General features: G+C 39.5%; 1 protein-coding gene and 1 long non-coding RNA gene across 2 annotated transcripts; both read right to left on the bottom strand.

The window, feature by feature from the left end:
* Window positions 1-690: 690 nt before the first annotated feature.
* LOC113656097 lies at window positions 691-2,514 on the bottom strand. The gene is made up of 3 exons (XR_007137665.1): window positions 2,492-2,514; window positions 2,006-2,117; window positions 691-882 (listed from the first exon to the last, which is right to left on the bottom strand). It is a non-coding gene; the product is annotated as an uncharacterized LOC113656097 (long non-coding RNA).
* Window positions 2,515-7,279: 4,765 nt separating this feature from the next.
* Window positions 7,280-24,545, bottom strand: zgc:162200 (uncharacterized protein LOC558638 homolog). The gene is made up of 10 exons (XM_027167121.2): window positions 24,333-24,545; window positions 23,079-23,354; window positions 20,018-20,230; window positions 18,891-19,043; window positions 17,387-17,848; window positions 15,454-16,302; window positions 14,308-14,481; window positions 13,022-13,173; window positions 11,582-11,921; window positions 7,280-9,720 (listed from the first exon to the last, which is right to left on the bottom strand). Exons 2-10 carry the CDS (start codon window positions 23,295-23,297, stop codon window positions 9,715-9,717), a joined length of 2,568 nt encoding a protein of 855 aa, XP_027022922.1. The 5' UTR covers window positions 23,298-23,354; window positions 24,333-24,545; the 3' UTR covers window positions 7,280-9,714.
* Window positions 24,546-24,743: the final 198 nt, after the last annotated feature.

Genomic DNA, 24,743 nt, shown 5'->3' with positions numbered 1-24,743 from the left:
ACTCTGATAAACTCCAGAAGCTGTATCTCGTGCCGTATCTTCTCTTCTTGTTCCTTTTCTTTCTGTAAGTTGGAAAAGGACACACCAAAGAGCGCAAGGGTGCACACACACACACGCACGCACCCACACACACACACACACACACACACACACACACACACACACACACACACACACACACACACACACACACACACACACTGTAATTCTTTCATTTATATATTATGTTATATATCAGTGAAATGCAGAAAACCTTTCTCAGATCACTGCCTACAATTTTCTTGAAACTAGTTTTTTGAACCCTTCTTATAGGTTAGAATCTAAATATTACATGCTCAAGAGTCCATTTATCAGCCAAAAGGGTCCATTTATCAGCCAAAAGAGTTTTTCCCCTTCAGAAAGGGTCTTATAAAAAAGAAATGAAGAATCATTATCAATCCACAGAAACCTTCAGGGAACATCTAGACAGCCCTAGTCTCTTTTTCAGAAGATATTTTTCTCACAGTTGCTGTAATTTTGAGCAGAATTAATCATCATTCCTTAACTGTAGACATGTATATTATGTATAACTAAAGAACACATTGCTTTTAGATGTCTTAAATGTATTTCCTCCCACTGATCTAAATATGGCATCAGTAATAACAGTCTCCATCCCATCGATTAGAATGAGGACTTAAAAATGGTGCTGACCGTCACCTCCTGCTGCTTCTGTTGTCGTTGGAGGAGAACCTGCTCCAATGGGCTCCTGCACTGTTCCCCCTCCTCTCTCTGGGTCTGCTCCTTCTTCCTCCTCTCCAGAACCATCTGCAGCTCGGGTTTACAGCACACTGCCAGACCCCTGCCCTCCCCGAAAGAGTCAAACACAAAACACAACCAGGCATACTAGAAGAATTACAGAATGAAAAAGAAAAGAACTACTAAAGGTTTCACGCCGTCATCGTGGATTAGGCAAACCCAGAGGAAACCCCTAAAACACTGTGAGAACATGCAACTTCACACACACAGGGCAGAGGCAGAAATCAAACCCCAACCCTGGATGTGTGGAGCAAACATGCAAACCACTATCTTTTTTAATGTCTATTTTTAAATTTGGCATAAAATTGCATGATGTATAGATTTTATTCATTCATTTATTCAACATCTACCGCTTATCTGAACTTCTCGGGTCACGGGGAGCCTGTGCCTATCTCAAGCCTCATCGAGCATCAAGGCAGGATACACCCTGGACAGAGTGCCAACCCATCGCAGGGCACACACACACTCTCATTCACTCACACACTACGGACAATTTTCCAGAGATGCCAATCAACCTACCATGCATGTCTTTGGACCGGGGGAGGAAACCGGAGTACCCGGAGGAAACCCCCGAGGCACAGGGAGAACATGCAAACTCCACACACACAAGGTGGGAATCGAACCCCCAACCCTGGAGGTGTGAGGCAAACGTGCTAACCACTAAGCCACCGTGTCTCCTGTTTACATTTTAATTCTGTCTAAATATTAAAAAGTAAATGGATTGACAGTAAGCTAAAATTTCAACCTTCAGGTCTGTATGTCCCTGTACTGTAAATTAGCAGCATTGCAGCATGGCGTAGTTGTTACTCGTCACTTGTTATAGTTGTATTACAGTTTAACTGCTTACGCCATTCTGTGGCCAAGACTAAACTGAGCACTGGTTTTAACCAATCCAGTGTAATGTTTCTCTGCTGTCTCTGTGATATCTCAGCGCAGTAAAGAAGAGCTATCCTGCGAGGTGCATGTCTATCATTACAGCCTGACACAGCTCTCCTCTGAGCCGGTGTACGATTGCAGCCCGTGAGGCCGAGCGTAGTTTGTGTGACACAAAAGACGAGAGCGAGAGAACGAGACTGCCATCAATTTTTAACCGACCTCGATTCACTGCTTCTGCGATTTTTGAAAAGCCTGCAATTCCCTTCTAACTGAGCAGCTGGCTAGAGCTTTCCGTATAGAGATAGCAAACGGAGATGAAGAGTACTGCTCTTACTTCCTGTGGGCCATAAGCAGCTCTCTGTGCAGCTCCTGATGGCTCCTCGAAGCCTTCACTGGGTTGTTTAGATTCCTGGGACTCTCACCAGTACTTTGTTTATCTGCATTTTCTGGGATAAATTGAAACACATGAATTTACACTGCTCTTATCCAGGGAGGGTCATCCTGCTCTTTTCAATAAATTTTGACTTTATATTGTTTTTTTTTGCTTTATTAATTATTATTATTATTATTATTATTATTATTATTATTATTATTATTATTAATAATAATAATAATAATTATATTAATATTATTAATATAATTATTATTATAATAATAACTCAAACACAAGGCACTTATAGTTTCAGAGGAAATGCTGAAAATTGCAATTCACCCCACATCCAACAGAAGACACAAAAAAAACCTATACATTACTTTTTTAAATCTCTTTTGCCTTTCAAACAGTATTTGATGAGTATGTGAAATGATCTAACACACTGACCTCTGTTATGGCCTTGTGGAAACCCATGACTGTTGCTTAACGTGCCGTTGGTCATCCGAGTCCTGATGTGTGTTGGTCTCAGAGAGCTGCCATCACTGGAGGAAAGAGCGCTCTTCAGCTCAAGCTCGTACGGTGGTGGAGGAGGAGGAGGGTGAGAGGCGGCTGCCCTCATTGCACACACTGCTTTCAGGGAGGCGATCACCTGAGATTTGGCTCTGAGCCACAGCTCCTGCTGCATGCTGGGAAACTGCAGGGGGTCAGTTGTGTGTGTGTGTGTGTGTGTGTGTGTGTGTGTATGTGTGAGTGTATGTGTGTTTGTGTGTGAGTGTGTGCATGTGTATATGTGTGTGTGTGGCAATGTTTTGGGGTTGCCAATGAACATAAAAGAGAGAGTGAGAAGAGAGGAGAGGAGAGATTAAATTTCACCTAAGTGGGAGATGTATAATTCATCCTGAGCTAATTATTAATTATTAATTATTCACGATTTATCTCAGGTAAATATGTGCAGCAAATCTGATACAACATGTAAAATCTACCTGATTATTAAACTCATGTAACTGGATCATTGGATTTAAGACCAGAAAGTGGACACAAATGTCTTCATCGTTTAGCTGTCAAGTTGCAGCAATAAAGCTGTGACATTAAAATAACACTGTAAATGACTTGTTTAAAAAAAAAACCAACAACATCATATTAAACATGTACAGAGAAAAAGTGTGTGATCTAAAGCATGTCTCAGAGCATGTGAGTGTGATGCTCCACTGACCAAGTTCACACTAAATGCCTCTACAAAACCTCTGCGTTATTTCCCTTAAGCCCTTAAGTCACTTTACTTAAGTGTTGTTAAGATGAACTCACCTGATGTCACTCCATGAGCGAGCTGTCCTCACTGACCAGCAACAGCTTTCACATCTACAGCAAACAGGTCGCTCTTTTTATCTGAGCCGTTCATCAAAGCGAAATTCCCTTTTCTACCACAAGAGGGAGCTGTGGAGCAGCAAGAAGCTTCTTAAATAAACCAGAGCTGAATATATTTATTGTTGTCACTATTGTTATAGATGAAGTGATCTAAAGCCACTTCAAACCCTACAAAACTCATTATATTTAATCACTCACACCTTTCACGTTCTCATTCGACTTTTAAGTCTTTTTTTCAGAATAAGTTTAACATTTAACATTAAATGTGGTGACATTCAACCTTTGAAAATCTAAAGTCAATTTATTATAAAAAAAACACAAAAAAACAAAAACCAGGCACTTAAACATTCATAAACCATGTTAATCCATCTCAGACAAATGAATCATTTTAAATTAACATTTTATTTCCGAAAAATCCAGGAACCAATGAGATTATGACTATCTACACTTTTATTATATTCAATAGATGTTTCTGTGGAAGGTTGAGAGTTTGAATCCCAGGTCCACCAGGCTGACACTGTTGGGCCCCTGAGCAAGGCCCTTAACCCTCAATTGCTCAGTTGTGTAAAAAAAAATGTAAAAAAATAGATAACGTAAGTTGCTCTAAATAAAGGCATCTGCCAAATGCTGGAAATGTAAATGGGTTAACAGGGTTATATGACAGAACATATTAATCTTCTACCCACGATCTTGAGGCATAACTATTCTGAACATATTCAGAAAACACTGATTTGATCTAATATTCATTGTCAGATTATGCACAAACCTGCGGAGTCATCTGAAGTGCTTAGTTTGCAAAAATAGCAAGTACTTAATAGCAAGAACCTTTGAATTTCATTTTCACTCAAATTGTCATGCTGAAGATATAATCGTGGCATGAATTTAGAAAAGTATCTAAAACAGAAGCGATATTTTCATTTGTGGACTCAGACTTTTAGACTCCACTGGAATTTTTACTGCTTACGATTAAACACGTCTAGAGTTTATCAGCAGACTGAGCAGCTCAAAGGGATCAATTTCCCTGATGGAGAAAGGGAGCCGAGTCAAAACAGACCTGCTTGCTCCTAAAACTCTCTGATCCACTAGCGTAACCAGAGAGCAGGGATAGTGAGCTCAGGGATCTTTTTACCTGAATGTAATTAGAAAAAGTTTCAGGGGTTGTTTTTGAGTACATCAACAAGCTCCTCTGTCTCATAGCTAGAGTACAAAGAAACCTCAACCTGCTCAATATAAAACACTCACAATTCGACTCCTGACTGGAACAGAACACATGACATTCGAGACAGAGAAAGCAGAAATCTGACTTCTTACTACTACTTATTAAATGTCCTCCATTAATATTGGTGCTCTTGGTAAATATGAGCAAAGAAGGCTGTGGAAAAAACGTCATTTTTAAGCTTTTGAGCGTTTGTAAATCAAACAACTGCAAACACAAGAGTTTTATATAAAAAGAATCTCTCTTAAATATCTATGCCTGAATGAGGAATTTGTATGAGTAAAATATAAAGTAAATTCCCATTGATATTTTACTTTATTTTTTTGTACACCTGGGTGAGTAGGAACAAGAAGCTATTCAATCATATCTTTAACATAAATTTTAAAAAGAGTCAATATGAAGGTATAAAACAAGCCGATTTCCACAAATTCTTCATGACGAAGCGAACAAATGTTAAACAATAAAGATGAATTTTCACAACCTTCTTTGCTCATATATCTTACAAGTACAAATCTAAGTATATCAATTTTAATACCCATTGACTGGGAAGGCTGGTTACTTAGACATGTGCAGTGGAAATGTTTAGAGATTTTTGTAAGGTCTTGTCCTTCTATGCTCATGACTGGTAGTTGTTGTGACTAGAAATTGTCATTACCAGTGGTTGTTTTATTAGATTTATGACAAGGGCAGAGGGGACTGGAGACGAGTTGGCGGGACTTAGGCTCATAAACAGCTTCTAGTAGACCTTGGTAAGACAAGCTGGATCAAGAGATGAGCAGGCGTTGTTCATTTAAGCCAATGATTGATTATGTTTTGCTTTTACATGTCTTCTTTGTTTGAATCCTGCTTATAAAACCTTGATGTAATCAGTGATCAGGGCCCTTCCTCACTCAGGCTACACGAGGAGTGTGGGGTAGTGCTGCACAGCGGAACACAATAAACTGGGAAACTTTTTTACTCTTGCACCGCACTAATCTGGGATTAGGTTCTGAAAGTGTCTTGTGGGATGTGGTAGCTCAGTGGCAAGTCACTCTCAGTGACACATAAGAGTGTCTGCTAAATGCCGTAAATGTAAATGTTGTTGTTTGCAAGGTTTAAGAAAACCTGCCACTAAGGGTTGACAAGCTCGGTATAGACACTCCGGAGAGCAAAGCAGGTTAGGGGAAAAGACAAAGAGGCCAACAAAAAAGATAGAGTACACACACACAATACAGATAGAGACTAAGACAAAAACAGTCTTCTGACATTAAACTAAGAGTTTGTCTTCCCTGATGGTGGCAGTTTTCAGAATCAGAATCAGAATCAGCTTTATTGCCAGGCATGTTTTCACATGCGAGGAATTTGTTTTAGTGCCAGAAGCTCCACAGTCTAACAGAATGACATATACAGTGTAATTGTATGTACACATTTACAGATGTGAAATGTGCAGTTTAAATATACTTATGAAACATACATATACAAATATAGACAATTGTATGTATAAATTTGCAAGTGTGAGAAATGTGCAATTGAGGTATACGATATATACAATTTGTATGTACACATGTGCAATTGTGAAATGTGCAATTGAAGCAAACAGTAAACATGTAGACAATATAGATGTGCAAGTATGAAATGTGCAATTGAGGTATACATAGTACAAATATTAGGTGTTGTGTGTTCCATGGTGTTAATTGTTAATCAGATGGATTGCTTGAGGGAAGAAACTGTTATTTTAGCCTGAAACAGTTAGACTTACTGAAAGATTATCCAGTCCAAATTGAAAAAGATAATGGCAGGAAGAAGAACAGAGTAAATGTAAACTATACAGCCTTTATTATGTGGAAATCAGAAGGAAAAACGTAGAGAAAAGCACAATCTGATCCAAAGTGATTATCTGCACAAAACGTACAGAATGAAGCTCAAGGCTCACAAAGTCTCCAATGTCTTAAGTATTTTTCAGACAATCCTGACCTGAATGGACCACCTTCTCGACCACGTCTGGAGGCAGCTGCACCACAGCCACAACTAGCACCAGCTCCTGACTCAACAGTGATACTTCAGCTCTACTCAGATCTGCTTACTCAGGAAGGTCCATGCACAACACCAGTCACAGTGCGCACGCGCCGCCAAGTGCAACAGAGGTGGAGGTCATATTCACCTGTCAGCAGTGATGATGATGAGGAATTTAAATCTGATAGTAAAGGATAAGATCACAATGCCCATGGTGAAAGTAGAGGGACCTAATGATCACTGATGTCAGTACACATCTCATGAACTCTGAAGGACACTGAACATGCTCATAATTACCTCCCTGACCCGAGAGATGGTCTGAGGGAAAAGATTGGGGGTGAAGTAAAAGTTTTTCCCACCTTACTGACCTGTGGTGACTACTGCATTAAAGGGGCTTATATCGCGTGTATCAAGTGTGACTGGCCTGAAGAACGTGTGCGCATGGCACTCAAAACATGACAATGGAAGAAATGCCCTTTACAGTAATCTCATAACTCAGCTGTGAGTTGCATGTCAAAGCACTGACGGTGAAAAGAAAGGATTTCCTTTACTGGCTCACGGAAATGCACAATGTGAGGGGAAAGTGACACATGGATACATGAAAAATCCCCAAAACACTCATTTTATTTTTAGCCCACTGAACAGAAATAAAGCACAACAAGGACATTTAATTACATTTTATTTTACACTACACATTTCACAAAACAGCTTGACTGCCAGATGGAAACAGGATTAGAGGTTTTTGTTAAAATGGGATACTCAGTGAAAATTAAAAAAGCAGTGGCTTAAAACTGAGAATGTGTCGTAACAATGGTCTCAATACTCAATACTTTTGGTCTTACTTTTTTTTTTAACAGGCAAATGTATGATGATATTTATCCACACAGTAATAATGCAGGTCAAGTTCAGAGCTACAGGCAAAAACATCATAATCCTTCTTTCAGTGCACATTTTTAATAAATAAGGTCATTAGGGAAGTATTTACTGATAAATTGCTTTAACCAGTTTTTAAAATGAGCCTGTGTAATTAAGCACATTATTATTATTTTACATATAAAAATCCTCTGACACAAAGTCAATGAGAATGACGCAAAGTTGGAGCTTTGTTCCAATTGGGAGCTTCATCAGAAATGATTTCTTTTCGATGTTTCCATTATTTTTAAAACACACCACTGCCCATGTAAGTGTCCTGCATACAGGAACATGGTTTATGAACATGCAAAGGAAAGCAGCTAAACACGTGCAGATCCACTACAAAATATCCATCATATTATATACATATACAAGCCAAATCACTGCTCTGATAAGAACAGCCATACCTTTATGCTACCAGGTCGTGTCAGTTAAGGACAAAATCGAGGGCAGTAGCACAATCTGTAGCTACACAGGAAAGCAACAAAACACCTCAGTTTTGTTTCCAGTGTTTAAAAAACAAACCAAAACACTTTTCAACAATAAATTATGTCCAAGACTAATTTCCTAAAAACCGGTCGACTCGGCAAATTATTAAGGCACTGTTTTAGATCCTGTTTCTCTCGCATGATGTGTTCCCTTTAGCGTAACCGCTAGTGCCTTATTGCTTTGATAAATAATAATAAAGAACTAGACATGGCTTGGCTTGTACTTGTAGCAGAGAGTAGTCATTGATTTACAGTGCTTTGTGTTCAACTTGAACCCTGTGTAAAAGATCAGAAAACTGGCAGTAGTTCAGACAGGACACTGGATGCTGAATAAGAGTGTTATGGGTCATGGTATGTGAGAAGCTAGTTTAGAAATAGCACGCTTTCTCTGTACCAGTGTAGCATATAAAAACACACGAGCTGGTGGCGGAAATGAACAGAAAAATATGTGATGACAAAAGATTTTGTACAAAAGTCTCTCTGCATACAAAAATCCAGGACGACAAAAAAAAAAAAAAAAAAAAAAAAAAAAAAAAAAAAATTCCAAATAGAAAACAATATTTGTGTGAACAATTTTTCCATGAACACATTCTGTATTTATCTGGTTGCTTTTATAAGCTGAAAGAGTGTGGCTATGAGAAAAAGTCGTAGCTTGGCCAAAAAATTGTTGTTCAAGTTTGGCTCTGGTCAGCGGTCATGATGTTGAATGCACTGTGTATGATGATGTTAGCAACACTAAGGGGATGAGCAGAGGTAGCAATGCAACATGGATACAGCAGCGGTGGATTACACACAGCTAACACATGTCTCTGTGCTCAGTAACACAGGTGGATGTCAGTCCTGAAGGAGAGGCTTCTGAAAGTTTTTTGGGGTGTTGCAGATGGACCCAAAACTGATTAAAAAAACAAAAAAAAACAAAACAAAAAAAAACCACTTGCTTGGGTAAATAAAACTAAACTGGATGGTGGTAACTGACAGTCATTTTATACCATGAAACCGTAACAACTCTACTGAATGTACAGTACAGCAGATGAAGGTTCTCTTATTATCTATTCTAGTATAAGTCTGCAGGACAAAGATTAGGCAGCAGTGCATTTAATCTATGATGAAGTAGGGAATGGAATCTGCTTGAAAATTAAAACAGTCATTCATCATCACCACCATCATCATCGTTCTGAACAAGCCTCAATTGTGCACTAATACTGTCGGGGCTGTCAGTCATTCTACAGTTTAAAGCAGGCTCTAATGTCCTTCATACATAACACCGTCTCTGAAGACAGCAGCTCAACACAAAACAGGAATGTTGTTGGGTATGTTTGTTTTAAACACAAATTGGACCTTTCGAGAGGGTTTGGTGTGTTACAATGTCCAGGAGACTGAAAGCAAGCTTCATAACTTGCCTTCCTCCAGAAAGCTCATTGTGAAATGAGATGAGGCTTCTGTGAGCTTTCAGTTCCTCAAAGCTGCACAACACTTCAGCGAGGCAATCAGACAGAGACAGTGAGAGGGAGAAGTAGAAAAAGTGAGGTAGAGGACATGGAGAACGGACAATAAGACAGAAAGATAGATGAGACGAGAATAAGCACAAGAGGAGCCCGATGTGTTTTGGAGTGGGATGAAGTGGATGTCGGGTCGGGTCGGGCCTGGGCATGAACACGGCCCACACACACTGGAGCAGGACAGGAGGAATGAAGCATTCATCGCTGCAAAAACAGGCCGAAAGACACAAATCAATCACATGACAGACAAAAATCAGTACAAATCAGAGAACTGGGGTGGTCTAGCTGTACGAAATAAAATATGCTTTTCCCCATCAGTAAGTTCAGCTAATATGTTGCAGATGGTCATGAAACTATAACATTCATAAAGAAAACATAAAGGATATGGCATTTATATTCCAGCTAGTTTATTACAGCAGGAATATCAAGTCTATATATTATATACAAGTTATTAGACTTAATATTTTTCTTCCTAACATTATATATAAGATTGTTTGAAAGAAAAAAGAACATTTATAAATATACAAATGTTAAAACACCTCATTTCCAATTTTAATATATTTTTCATTGTCTGTGCTCATCAGTTTACGGATTGGTTCATTTCTGTCTTTTGTAGTGCATCAGTGGCTGCAGAGATTTCTAAAGTGCTCCAATTTGTACAGACAAATCATCATATGATGTCAAAATCCTAAGATACAGTTTTTTTTTGTGATTAGAGGGTCTTGTCAGTAAAAAGCATCTGGATGGAAATCTGATCCTGTATTCATGAAAATTCTCAGTGTAAAGAGTTTCTCTTAGTGATGCAATTGTAAGAAAATTCTTAAAAATGTGGACGTTTCCAAAAGTGCTGCTATATTTTTTTATTAGACAACCAATCACAGTCTTCAAAAGAATGCGTCATACCTAGTAAAGTGTTAAGCTCCGCCTCCTCTCTAAAATAAATGCTGTTGTATTTTCTTGATCCGAGTTGCTCTGTGATTGAATCACTGAATCACTCTTAAGATAAGATTCCTAGTTAGACATTTTAAGCTAAATTAGGTCTCTGAGATCATTCTTAGATTCTTTATGAATACCGGCCCTGAAGTCTATTTTCATATTTTTTCTCTCTCTCCTTTTTTTTCCAGAATTCTTTTAAATAAATAAGACATAGATAAGACTCCAGATATCATTGATTTTTTTCACTATTAGCTGAAGCTGAAAGTAGTTATTATTATTTATTATGTTTGTGTTGACGACTACTGGAACGGCTGTTGGACTCGGAACGTTTGTTGTGTGCAGATTTGCGATTAGTTTCAGCGCTTGTGTGCTGCTTTTTCAGTGCATCCTGTTGCTTTCTGTTCTCTTGTCTTGGGAAGGGAAATGCTTCCTCCGCATTATTACAATGCGAGATTGCCCGACCTTTCCCTCTAGAAGCCGATCGTGCACCACTAGTGCCACTACTAGTGAGAGAAGATATTTGGGGTTTACTACACTGAGCAGTGTCACCACTAGAGGATGCTACACTCAAGCGTCTTTGAGCTGGTGGAGATTTGGTTGAGGAAGTGGATGGTACATGTGTAGCAGAAAATCGCTTTGCACCAGTTGCCTCCACAGAGTGTGATTTGGAGACGCCAGATTGCTTTTTGGGAGCTACACTACGCTCAACAGTGGATTTTGAATGAGATCTTCCTTCTTTCACTTGGCTTCTTGTTTCTGACCTAGTGGTAATATTGACATTGGATCTAGAGGTGAGGTTTTCTACAGATTGTGAAGGGGATGCTGTTGACCTACTGGCTGGTAAAGATGATCGGCGTACTTTGATGAACGTATTATCACGACACGGCCCTAAGACTTGAATGCTTTTTGCTTGCGCCTCTTTACCCCTAGGTTGCAGCGAAAATGTGGTGAAAGGCCCCAAGCCACTTTTTGTGTCATCTAATGAACGAGACAAACTCGATCCGCGACTACGAATGAAAGTAGCATCGCGTGCAATACAGACAGAGAGCAGACTCTGTGTGGAAGTGGACGGCTGAGGCTGATTGACAAAAGAGGAAGAGGATGAGGAAGAAGAGGATATGGGTCTTACAGGGCTGCCGTGGAGGCTGCGTGAGAGCACCTTCAGATGGCTGCTTGCACTCTGAGTGCCTGATGATGATACCAACACAGGGCTGGCACGTGGACTGCTTCTCATGGGGCTCCGTGGAGCTCTTCCTGACTTGGTGGCCAGCTGCTTGGCACGGGAGCGGCGTGGGCTGCCTCCATTACTGTGGACATGCAGTGGAGTCTCCAGGTCCTCCAGCCGCTGAGTCAGGGCTAGCTTCTGTTGGATAGCCATGCGCAGGAGTGAATTCAGGGTCTTCTTTTCATCCTCTGCAGCAGCCAGCTGTCTCTGCATCTCGTCTAATTGAGTCACATACTGGTCACATCTGAGTGAAAAAGACATTAAGTCATTACATCTAAAGACATTACATATAAAATTGACAATCAACAATAAAGCAACGTATCTGAAGAAAAGCTACATAATAAGTCAATGAAATGGAGATTTCTGTTTGTAACTGCCATAGAAAAGAAAACCAACTTATTAACACCAAGACTAAGGCTAAGTGTTAGGCTAAGTGTCTGTGAGAACATTTTACAAAATGGATCTGAATTTGCTTCATATACAGTATATACTGCATAATGAGCTTTATTTAAACTGGTACGTCATTTTTACAAGTCTAGGCGTCTCTTTTGAATGTATAAAATATATGCATTCAAGCACTTGTGCATTATGGAATAACGTGGAATGAAGTCTAATGTTGCTAACAAGTAATATAAGTGTATGTCACCCAAAGGAAAAGAAGCCTGACTGCATTTGGTCCAATGGGAATCTAGTAAATTCTGATCAATTAAAAAGCCTTTTAGCGCTCTAATTGCTCATAAAAGCTCCCATCATGATCCCCGTCCATCTGCTCAAGCTTTTTCCAGGCTGAATAACAAGAAAAAAGAATTTTAACCTAATTCCAATGAAGACTGTGTGTTTGAACGGAAATGTCAGACCACATAATGCAACTAAACATGATTACGATGGGCGATGTTAGTTTAAGAGCTAAAATCTAACATAACCTTCAAATATTACATATTTAGCAGTAGCCGTGCAGACGGTCCTTAAATGTTTCAAGATGTATTACAATGGTTTATTTACACTATACACTATACATACACCTTGTAAAAACGTCCTCTGCAAGGGCTTTAACAGACACAAATCACAGCAATACATCATAATACCAACATTATATCCTCTTTTCTCGAGAAATAGCTAATGTGTAGCTAATAGGAGAAAGTAAATGTGCACGTTAATCTGCATGTGAGCACTGAGCTGGGAGACGAGAGGTTAGGAATATAATCTGATTATCTAGTTCTTCAGACAAAATACTGAAAGCCGAGTCAGACTAATCTCTTCAGCTTTCCGCTCTGGTCCTGTCATCAAGAGTGTCAGAGACTGTCTGAAACCTTAAGCTTCTCCGACTGGACATGTGTATTGTACCTGCTCGCAAACATGACCCGCAGTGAAGAGAAAGTAGCAGCGTCCTCCTTTAGAGCCTTCAGCTCGTTCCTCAGCTTGAACATGGTCTCAGACACCACGGTTTTCTCCGTCTCGTACTTGGTCTTCAGGTTGCTCAGAGCCAACTCAGCAGTCTGAAAGAAAATAAAGTGATCGATAACTTTAAAGTAAGCAATGAACATGAACACATTTTCGTTTGTCACTTATATTTAGCTAGATAACCCTTACATAACCCTTGCCTGTTAATTTGACTAGCTCTCTGCAGGTTTGGGAGGGCAAACATTTTAACACTAGCAATGACCTTCTGTAAACAAGATATATTAGAATTGGACTAGTACAAGCTCCTATCTTTAAAGGTGGAAAAGTAATGGCTCATCCTTCATAAACATTTGTTTGGAAGTTTTAATCAGTTACATGGCTGAAGAAAAATAACTGCCAATAAAGCAAAATAATATTTAGTTATATATTGTGATACTGAATGTTGATACTTGTTCTACAACCACACCGTGTAAAACTTGCAGAACAAGCTCTCATGCCTCACTGAGTTTGCTCAAGGCGATGACTTTCAAAAGATTCTCAACATGGTGGTATTGGAAAGTGAATGTGTGCTTACTAAACATTTTCCATAACATGCCAAACAAAAAAAGAAACACTATCAAGTTTCAATGACAAAATGGCACCAATATGACAAATTACCCCTACATGGGGGAAAAAAAAACCTTCCAGCTGGCAGGGGTTTCTTTCACATTGCTTTGAATTGTCCGATTTGCTAGACTTAACCTCTGATGCTTTACACCAAGTTTACCGAACATTCTATAGTATGATGATGATGACTTTTCATCCCTGACAAATTTCACACTTCTAAGATACCTAGTTATGGTTAATCCCCAGCCAGTATTTAGGCAATTAGTGTAGGAACTCCACAATTTAACATTGGACTATAATATTATGGAAGTCACTCAAAGATATGCTAAAAGATCGGCCATTTTTCACCTGAGTAAATCAGTGGATGACCCAGTTGACGCATTAGCCAGGAAGGATTGTTAGCGTTAGCTGCCTGCAAGCCCCGCCCCTTCCTCCTTATTTCACATGCTCTTACTTGAACTCACACAGACAACCAAACCAAAATAAGTGTTTACTTTATCTGCCCAACAAACAATGTGGCAGATTAATCCCACAACAGAGTCTGAAATGACACAGAGTACTTAATCTACGAACACATTCCTGTTTTCATCAGTTAATGGTGGAACAAGTCATGAACTGTGTACCTGTTTGTTTGCCTTTAGGACAGTCCTGAGTGTGGCGATCTGCTCCCTTTTGGTGCTTAAAAGAGATTTGAGCTTCAGCACCTCTTCGAGCAGAGCTTCACGGTCTGATTCATTACTGCCCCCTAAAGCAGAGGAGGGTAAGGCACCACGCTGCCTGCACAGGTCAACAGCCACCTGAAAAAGGTTTTAAAGTTTTACTTCTGTGCAGTTAAAGATGCAATGCAGGAAACTTAGATTAGTCATTTTGTTAATGCTCATAAATGTAACTGTAGTTATAAAAAAAACAACAACAACAAAAACAACCCTACATTTAGGTGATGTCATCATGACCTGATTCATGCAAATCCCACGAACAAAAACCCAAATAACCCGTTAGAGCTTCAATGCAAAACTGTGTTAATGAATATTGTATATATGCAGCAATCAGTATTTCCATAACAGCACTTTATATGGGTTCTAACATGTTGTGTAAACATAATTTTTTTTTAACCTAAGCCTAATTACGACAAACAAGACTGTGCAATGTCACATGGACTATGCTCTAACAGTAGAGAGCTCAGAGTTGTGCACTGTAAAGGAAAAAGGAAGTCAAGCAATACGATCCTTCTTCATACTCAAAATACAATGATGTGTTAAGAGCCAAAAACCACATCACTGCTGCCCTTCACTCATCTAAATACTGGCCTCGATCCCAGGTCCACATGAGAAATATTTTCCACCGACACTTACATAATTGTTGGTGCTTTCATTAAGACAAGAAACTAGTGTTTAAATTCATGTTTAATGTAGCAACTGCTTTGAGGTTTAACCTGCATGCAGCTCAGTTACATAATGTATATATTATGTCATAATGTTATATTATAATAACAAGGAAGGATTCATACGTCCCTACTTTCCCCTGATCGATGTCCTACAGTGAACAGAGTATTCGGGGCTAGTTGGTCTAACATGAGCTAGGGTTATGAGATTGTATATAATATGCCGTTATCCTGTCATGCCGTTTAATTACGACAAACTAAAGGTTTCATTGCAGTTGCTTTGGAGGTGTGTAGGCTGCAGTGTTGGTGCGGACTCAGGGGAAGACGGTGTGGCCAGTAATGTGTGTTGATTACTCGTTTTACCATATAACACACTTGTCATGTTTACCTGGAGGTGTTTAATCTGGCAGCGAATAACAGCCACCAGGTTGCGCACGTTAGTGGGATCCCTGAAGTCCAATGTTGGAGAGCTGGGGCCACTTCCACAGCTTGTAGAGGCATCTCCATTGGCTGTTGTGATGTCCAACTCTACGCTATGTGCTCCCTTCCCCAACGCCTCTCCTGACCTTCTCTGCTTCCGGAAGGATCCATGGTGATGCCTTTTCCCTCCTCGTGCTCCATCACGATAGTAGTCCAGGGTAACACGACGTGGTGTGAGGTTGTTGCACATGCAAACATGGTGGTAAAGGTTGGCCAGCTCTTCAGAGAAGGCCAGCAGCTCCTCTTGTGTGGCGCTCAGGTGGCATTCGGAGTCGTTGGCAACACGGCGAGTGGCTCCGATCTCTATCTCCAGCTGCCCGATTCGCTCCTGGTCATGTCTGCTGGCAGCAATGCACTGGCGGATCTTGTCAGCAAGTTCCTGTGCCTCGGCTCTCCAGCGCTCCTTCTCTTGTAGGTGACGCTCTTCCAGGGACCTGCAGCGCTCGCCTGCCTCCTTCAACTCGTCACGTAGCTGCATGAGCTCAGCATTTGCTGCTCGCATGCGCTTTTCCAGCACCTCTGCACTCTTGGCATCCAGCTCTAGATCTTCATCATTGTCCAGCTCACTATTTCCATTCTGCTCCTGGGTTTTTGTTCCAGACTGGGGGGTGGAAGGGGGGCAACCCTGCAGTACCTCCAGACGCTGTGAGAGCTGCTCCACTTTCACTTTGTGCTCATCCAGAGCTACTTTAGATTGGGCCAGTGACTCTTGAAGATCTTGGACTGAACTGACCAAAGCTGCTTTCTCCCTCTCTACCTGCAATGAGGAAAACAGGATGCCATAACAATTAACAATTGTATATAACAATTGTAACAAACAATTGTATGCCATAGTGTTTTATTTAATGAAAAAAAAAACACTTTTGTATTTTTCATTTAATTTAATTTATTTAAAAAAAAAAATTTTAGGATACATTTGGGTTGCTGACCAATATTCATGATTGGTCAAGTGTTATGAAATACAACAGAGTAAATTTAGTAAAATTGTTACTAATGTACTTATAAATACATAAAATACCAGCTGTTTGACCACATCCCTTAAAAAAAAAAAGCCACTGAAAGTGCTGTGTTGCTTCTAATTTGAATCGGTAAGTAGGCATTTTGTCCTTTTCTGTTGATCATATACATAAAGCAATACATGTAAAAAAAACAACAAAACAAAACAGAGCACATAGAGCAATTTATAAATCAATATGAAAGAGGCAAAATCCATTAACATAGTAAGTAGATTTAAGCTGTCTAGAGGGCTGCATAACATTAAGCAAAAAGGCCTCCTGATAATTGAGGGAAAGAAAAAAATACAAAACAAAAGTAGTTTTCAAGTTTGAAAACTAGTCCTGGTTAAAGTTTGATCTTCTTAGCAACCATCAGATGGAACAAAACTATTTCAATACACTGTCACGGCCTGGTAAGAGTATTCTTTGTATAAGACCGTGAACAGGATGTGGTTCGAAGATTTCAAGCCTCACAGTCACGAAAGGCAATGGGCCTAAACAGCTGAGGAATTTTAAATCACTTTTGGTTTGGTTGGAGAAATGAGATTTGGTTGGTGTTAGCAGGTACGCTCGTACAAACAGCTTAAATTACCAGTGTATGATGTGCACAGACAATAATAATAAGACAATATTATATATTTTAAATATGGGATGAGTGTGTGTTTGTGTGTGTGCATAGAGGGAAGGTTCTTCATCTCTTTTGACAGTTTGTTTCATTGCCAGCTAATGGCAGAAAGCCAGCTTTATAAAACGACAATGTATAAATGTATGCAAGGTTACAGCACTTAAGGACCTTAAGGAAAGTGAGTCAGTATACTTCTTGTAAAATTTTAATGCGTGGCCCACCTGCAGCAGCTGCTGTTTGAGCTTCTGAGTGTCAGACAGATGGAGCTCGCTCAGCAGGTCAGCCACAAGCCCGGGAGCCTGAGGCCGTAGGAAGATGTCACTGCTCCTGGGAGTTGAGCAGCGCTGCTTCTCGCTTCCTTTTGAGTGGTTGTAGCCACTGTCCTGCTCTTCTTCATCTTTATCTCCCCGCTCCTTCTCCTCTGCTGCCCTATCTCCATCCAGGCTGTCATCTAACTGCAGGTCTAGGTGCACCACAGAGTCAAAAGGGTTGAGCGTGTGAGCAGCTAGATCACGTTTTAAACTGTTCTTCTGCTCGCGCTCATCCTTTAGAGCCTCGAGGGCCTCGTCCAGCTGCCTCTCTGCAATCTCTTTCAGCCGGCCGGCCTCCTCCATCTGTGCTCGCAGGAGCTCCTGTTCTTCATCCTTCTGTGAAAGTTCCACCTTCAGAGCCTCAAACTCCACCTGAGTGCAGAAGAGATAACCAGATAAACTCACTGTGTATAATAACTTGCATGAGCAGAGGAAAATTATAATTAGTAAATCACTGATCAGTCACTAATGCTCTACCCATGGGATCTTATTTACACACATCTGGCTAGGACCTTAAAAGCCTGGACTCTAACTGACCTCTAGGAAAACAAACATACATTACAAAATGTATGAAAGGCTACACAATAACTAGGATATGTTCATGGTCCTCATTCAAAATTCAGCATCTTGCTCATTTATTTATTTATTTCTATTGTGATTCAAAATGTTTCAGAATGTAAAATAATGATCACAGCCAAAGCTTTTATTATTTATATGTAACAACTGAAGGAATTTGGGGTTAAAATGTATAAAATGTCAAGAGTTTCATTTTATTGTTTATTTAAAAAGTGCCCTGAATCTCAATGTGAAGACACATTGTATTTTCTATATCATTGTATTTATTTTTAAACCAGTTTGTCCGTCAGGATTAATAATCCTTATTTAAAGTCCAAGACTCACATTTAACAAATGAGACCCCTTTATAACACACTGATTTAACATAAAGTAAGGATTAAACTAATTAAAGTAAGGATTAAACCCCTTTATAACACACTGATTTCTAGTCTGATGGTTCTGGTCTGGACTGTTTTTTCTAGTTTAGCAAGTTTGACAATGAATGCTCTTAAATGGAGAGTCTCTTCAGGAGAGATCACTTGTGTGAGCCTAGCAGTCAAAAAAACGTCCTGTCCGTTATGCAGTTAAATGGAGTAGACGGCTATTGTAGAGAAAGAGCACATTGTTGTGTTGTCCTTATTACAGTGAGGACCACACATAAACACACAAACACAGTCACAAGACACCTCTCACCAATCCCTCTCAACAAAGGCTGACTTCATGCAGTAAAGATTAGGAGACAACTTGCAGCACTACCCACAGTTACGCAGCAAGTTTCCAGCTCTTGAGTATCACACATTAGGTGACGACTGCATATCAAAGAAAGTGTTGAAACACCTAGCCCACAACACACACACACCTGGTTCTCTTTGAGCAAAGACACTTGTTTCTGCAGAGAGATGTTCTCTTCCTCCAGTTCTGTGTTGTCCTGAAGCTGCTGCAGTTCACGAACCTTAAATTCTTTCAACTCCTCTCTGACTCGAGCCTTCTCAGCCTCCAAACCTTCACACTCCTACAGAGAAGAAACAAGAGACAGAAAAAGAAAGCAGTCATATTAATATTGAGACTGCCAGTCCCTTAAAAAAAATGATACATATAGAACATAAAGTTATAATACGGTAAACGCGATATAAAAGCCATAATTCAACTGCTGGGCAAACTAAATGACTGAAATTAAAATTTAATACAACATAAGAGAGAAGAATGAAATTAATTACAACAATAACATAATGGAGAGGACAAAAAGTGCTAATGAAGAGAAACCTGGTTCCTAATGACTTTATTAGCATCGTTGGCTCTTTTGTCATTATATATATATATAAATATAATTTATGTTTAAATGTTTTAATTCAAGATAGCGAATATTAACACATACATTTAATATTATATGCACTAAATATCTAGAATGTTAATTGCTTTGCTCGCTTTTCATATTTGGAAGTAACCTGAATTAATTTTACAGATGCTTCCATACTGTTTGAGATTTAGGCAAAAGTAAAAACGAGTTTCAGTAGTTTTCAGAACTACATATATAGATGAAAATGTCAAAAATTTACTACATGGGGGATTTCCTAGACCAAGATATGCTGTCTCACACCTTATCCTCCCCACTGGACCTTAAAGTGGTGTAGTGTGTGGTCTACCATATGCACCTAACACCATCTGTGCAAAGAAAAGCTGTTCTCTTAACACTGGCCAGTCAGCTGTGAGTGACCTTGATCTCATATTCCAGCAGAAACTGAAACTGAGCCTGGGTTTGAATTACAATACCTGAAAGAGACGCACCTATGATCAGATCTTATTCCCTATCTTGCAGGTACTGTCGTCTACTGATTTCTCAGATACACAAAGGCACTTTAACAAGCACCACTTCTCCTTTTTGCAAACCTGAACATCTGAAAAGCTGACTTAAGACTGCTACAAGAACTTCATATCCATGTGACATTTGGAAAAACTAGTGAGAAACATCAGATGCACATGTGGTACCTTCTTCAGCTGAGAGGAAAGACCGCCCAACCTCTCGTTTTCAGCCATGCTATTGGCCAGGGCCATTCGGGTCTGCTTTAGCTCCGCCTGCAGCTCATCCATACGTGTTGCCATGGCAGCCTCCTTACTGGCTGTCTCCTGTAGCAGATTCTCTTCTCGACACTGTCCATCTGCTGTGGAACGTTTATGACTGCTCACTGAGTCGGCCAGGGCCTGTACATGCACACATATATACGTACATGTATACAAATATACACAAATCCTATGTCAGTATTATACCGTGAGTACCTGAACATTTACAAACATGAAATGATTGTACGATTAGTCACAACACTGCCTTCTCTGCAGTGATTTGATTGTGCCATTAACTGTGATGACCCAAAAATTTGAAAAACATTTGAAAAAATGAAAATACGTGACCAACAAATATACTGTAACAAAAGCATGCATTCTGAGCCGAGTCTCCCTGCAACTCCTTTAACCTCACATTCTGTATCCGCTGACAACCGAGGCACTGCAATCTCAGGATCACATGACCCAACAACGAGATCTCTTTTGCACTCGACACCAACAAATTTACACCTCAGCACTATGTGATGAATCACTATGGACTGAATTGGGTCTGAATAGGTCAGAAAGCCTGTCCCATTCTTTTCTGAACATGCAGGACAAACTTTGAGTGAGAGAAATGTGGTAAACAGGTTAAGAGTGGTGCCAGTTGAATGAATGACTGAGACATTGAAATGAGAGAAAAGAAGGAGAAAGCTTGTGCCTTGTCTTTATGGCTTTATGTTCCAAGCCATTTAACACAGGCATGCTGCCTTCCTACCATGTCCCACTGCACCATGAGCACATACAGGCACATTTTACTGTACTAATTCCTAAATTTCATGCTCTGGTAATCTCCACCACTATCTCCCCTTTATTCAGTTGATGCTATATGACTGTCAATGACCAGCACCTATAGCCAGCATACACTTTTGGTCTTGATAAAACATTTTTATAAATTTGAAAAAGACTTCTTTAAAATGTCGATTGAAGTAGACACAATATGCTGTTATAGGTAAATAAATTAGTGACAGGGTGGTCAGATGTAGCCTGATGTGTAGCAGAGTTAGTTACCACAATGACGTTTTCCTATAGCATGTTCTACAGTGTTTTAATCTTCTTACAGAAAAAATGTTGAAAATGTTTACCCATTTTTATTCATTTAAAAGTCATATTTTTTACTCACAGGAAAATTTACATTTACTCCCATTACATTATCTTTCTCTAACCTGCCTCACGTCCTCATTCTCTTTCTTGAAGTTAATGACCAAAAATACCGAAAAAAAAAGACTTTCCAATGATAAAAATGAAACCGTTATCGCTTTAAGTCTGCTACTAAGCCTTGGCAATGGAGACGACTTCTGAAAATGCTTTTTAAAACAAACAAATTTCAACAGTTTCATCTTCTGTTTCAAAAAAATAAATAACATTTTGTCCACCATTCACATCAATGTACAAATCATTGCTATAAAAACTACAATAACTAAACACTATAGTGACATCAGTAAGATTTGAGAGCACAACAGCACTGTGGGACGAAGATCAATTCAACATAAGCACTTTTGAGCATGTACTACAATGCTGAAAATGTGTTTAGAATTCCACATGAAAGGTATTTCAGATTTATTTCACAGCATTGTCTGTGAGGGAGGTACTGGAATGGCGAGAAACTTCCAGTCCTTGCCCAGCCCTCTGAAAGGCGTGTCGGCTAATTTTAGGTAGGTTATGTATTCAATGCAACAAATTGCTGTTTGACAGCTTAATTGTTGTTAAATGCATTAAATGTAAAGTTAGAATATTATAAACAGGCCCTTCATTCCAGCTACAGGCTTTAGGATATAAACTCCTTTGTATTTAGACACCATTTACATTTTATTAATCCTGGTGAACCGCAAGAGAAATTTTTGAAGTCCAACTTGTGCCTGAAACTGTGAACAGGACGAGCAAGCTAGTTTGCTACAGTCCTGTAATTTAGTTTGATGAACACAATGGCCCAAATCCAAATAAGACATGCATCATAATCTGTGTCCTTCTCCAAGATCATAAATCACAGGAACGGCTGTCTAGGACACTTCATTATTTTAACAAAACACCCAATTCCACCCTGAGACAGCAAATAACTTTTGATTTGTGTAAGACGAGCTGGTTAAATAAACTGTCACGTTTTGATATGACTGACGACATTGACAGCATGAATTGAACAAAAATTTTAATCTGAAATCTATAAAACCAAGCTAAACAAAATCTGCACTGTCAGAGACTTGTGTTGGTGGGAATCATAAATATAGAATAATACAGATGGAAACAATACATGAATCTCCGAAGTACAATTATGATAAATGTAATTACATGTACAATCTGTTTAAAATGGCAGAGCACAATATGAACAAAATATCATATGATTACACCTTATTTCTCTCATTTAACCTTAATGCAGCTTGTCCTTTCTTCTGAAGAAAAACTCCGCTTTATCTCTTTAAGCACAGACCCTGGAGACTCCTCAACATCTCCTTACAGAAAATGTCACCCTATTAGGATTTAAACATTTTTTTAAACTCCTTTATGTGAGGTATCTGCCATACAAATGCCTGTGTATGCAGCTACAATAAAATGAGTGGGTTAATATATTAAAAAAACATATATACAGTATGTGTGACCATTTGGAATAATGAATTTATTCACCAGTGCTGTAGTATACAGCTTGTTTCATTATGCTTCATGCAACCATCTATACTGCAGTAATAATTAAGTACATACATTAATATATAAAAAAAATGAGTTATCATTTACAACAGAGTTCCACATCACATGCCATTCACATATGTTAAAGCTACTGTAAATAATCTGGGCAAGCTGTTCAGCCATCTTGGCCACTGAAGGTCTCCACTTGCTCCCACACCCTCTCTGCAAAACCTCTCCCTCAAGGCACAAACACCATCTGCCTGGCTCTTTCCCAGTTTCACAGATCACTTTATTCCCCATCTCCCATGCCCTTTTGGGGGTGTTCACTGACCTCACGAAGCTGCTGCACCTCCAGCTTGAGGGCCTCGTGCTCCTCCTCCAGCTGGCCATGTTTGGTCTTGAGAATGGCGCTCTCCTCCAACACAGCAAGGCCATAGCGCGCCGCCTGCAGCTTCTCCTCGTTGGCCTCTTGGAGCTCGGCAGAGAGGCGGTCCACCTCAGCCATCAGGCTTACTTCTCCTGTCGCCTCCATGTCCTCCTCCTCAAGCATCCCCCTCCTTTACACGTCACTCTGGGACACGACGGTCACGCTTGTGCCCTCATGGCCCTGCCATGCGACAGAGGGTTTACTGTAAAACTGCAGCATGAGGCTTGTATAATCAAGAGCAGTGTATCACACCACCTATCCACCAGACCTTTTCAGGGCTGTGCAGAATAGGATTTCGTTTAGCAGCTTAAGAGATATTCAGTCACTTTCACTGGGATGTCAATGGGCAACCAAAAGGACATTAAGTGCATAAGTTTGTGCCCCCATTCCAAAAAAAATGATGCAACCAACAAGACATTTATTACAAATCAGCTTCACATGAAACACAATGCTACATGTGTAGATAAGAAGCAATATTCATATTAATAATCCATTATTATTTTTATTATTATTATTACTACATATTAATGCATTTCCTTCTCCTCCTTTCAACATAAATAAGACCTTAAGTAAACAAAGCAACATTTTATTAATTAAACAAGTTAATCAGTATCGTTTACAGCTTCAGTCAAGTAGCAGAAAATTAGCTAAAATAAATCGACACGCTATTCTAACATAAAAACGACGATAATGCACGACATTAGAATGATCTCGATATAAAACATTATATATAAAATGTTATGCTATATGTTACATCTGACCGTAATTGTACTTGGACAAACCCTGGTATCATTTGGGTGTTAGCTAATCATGTCATACTCCCTCTTAGCAAGGAAGCTAATCAGGATACAGGCTGGTGGTTGCAGTTAGCACGCTAGCTTTTGTAATGAATTATTGTCGGCAAGATGAAAGGAGTCTGAGAGTGAAATGGGTAATTAGTCGAGCTTAACCAGCTTAGTTAGCCATTTTAAACAAGCTGAAGCTAATTACAAAATAAACCCAAACGCGTCGCTATACAGCGGACATTAACCTTTTTTTTAAAGACTTAGCTAGCGATCTAGCTACATCTCTAACAGCAGAACAAGTGGATGCTAATCTTAACCAGCTAGTTAGCAACAATATATAATTTAATAGTGACCTAGTTACCCGGGTTCTTACCTTCTGGAAATTCGTCCTCAGCGTTTCTCAAACGTGTAAAAGATGTGACACACTGCAGATATTTCCAAAGATATCTACAATAAGAGACGGACTTTAAAAAAAAATACCCGAAAGATATAAATATTCCTGTAAATTTCACTGTCACGGCTTTCCTGTGCCTTCGCTCGCGCGCGTTCAATAGTGAATGACCGGCTCTTTCTTCCCTCAGAGCTTCCTTGACAACGTCAGCGCCGTAATGCAATCCTATTGGACAGGCAGTGCACTATGCAGTATAGAGGAGCTATTATCTTTCGCCCTATATAGTGCACCTATTTAGAATGTAAGGAGTGATATGAGACTAAACCAGAGCGTCCTTTTTCTATCAGAAGAAAACGTAGTCTTTTAACATGAATGATGACTTTTTATTTATTC

This window comes from Tachysurus fulvidraco, chromosome 14, assembly GCF_022655615.1.
Source record: "Tachysurus fulvidraco isolate hzauxx_2018 chromosome 14, HZAU_PFXX_2.0, whole genome shotgun sequence".
Lineage (NCBI taxonomy): Eukaryota > Metazoa > Chordata > Actinopteri > Siluriformes > Bagridae > Tachysurus > Tachysurus fulvidraco.
The sequence above is the reverse complement of the archived record's forward strand: the minus strand, read 5'-3'. Positions and strand labels throughout refer to the sequence as shown.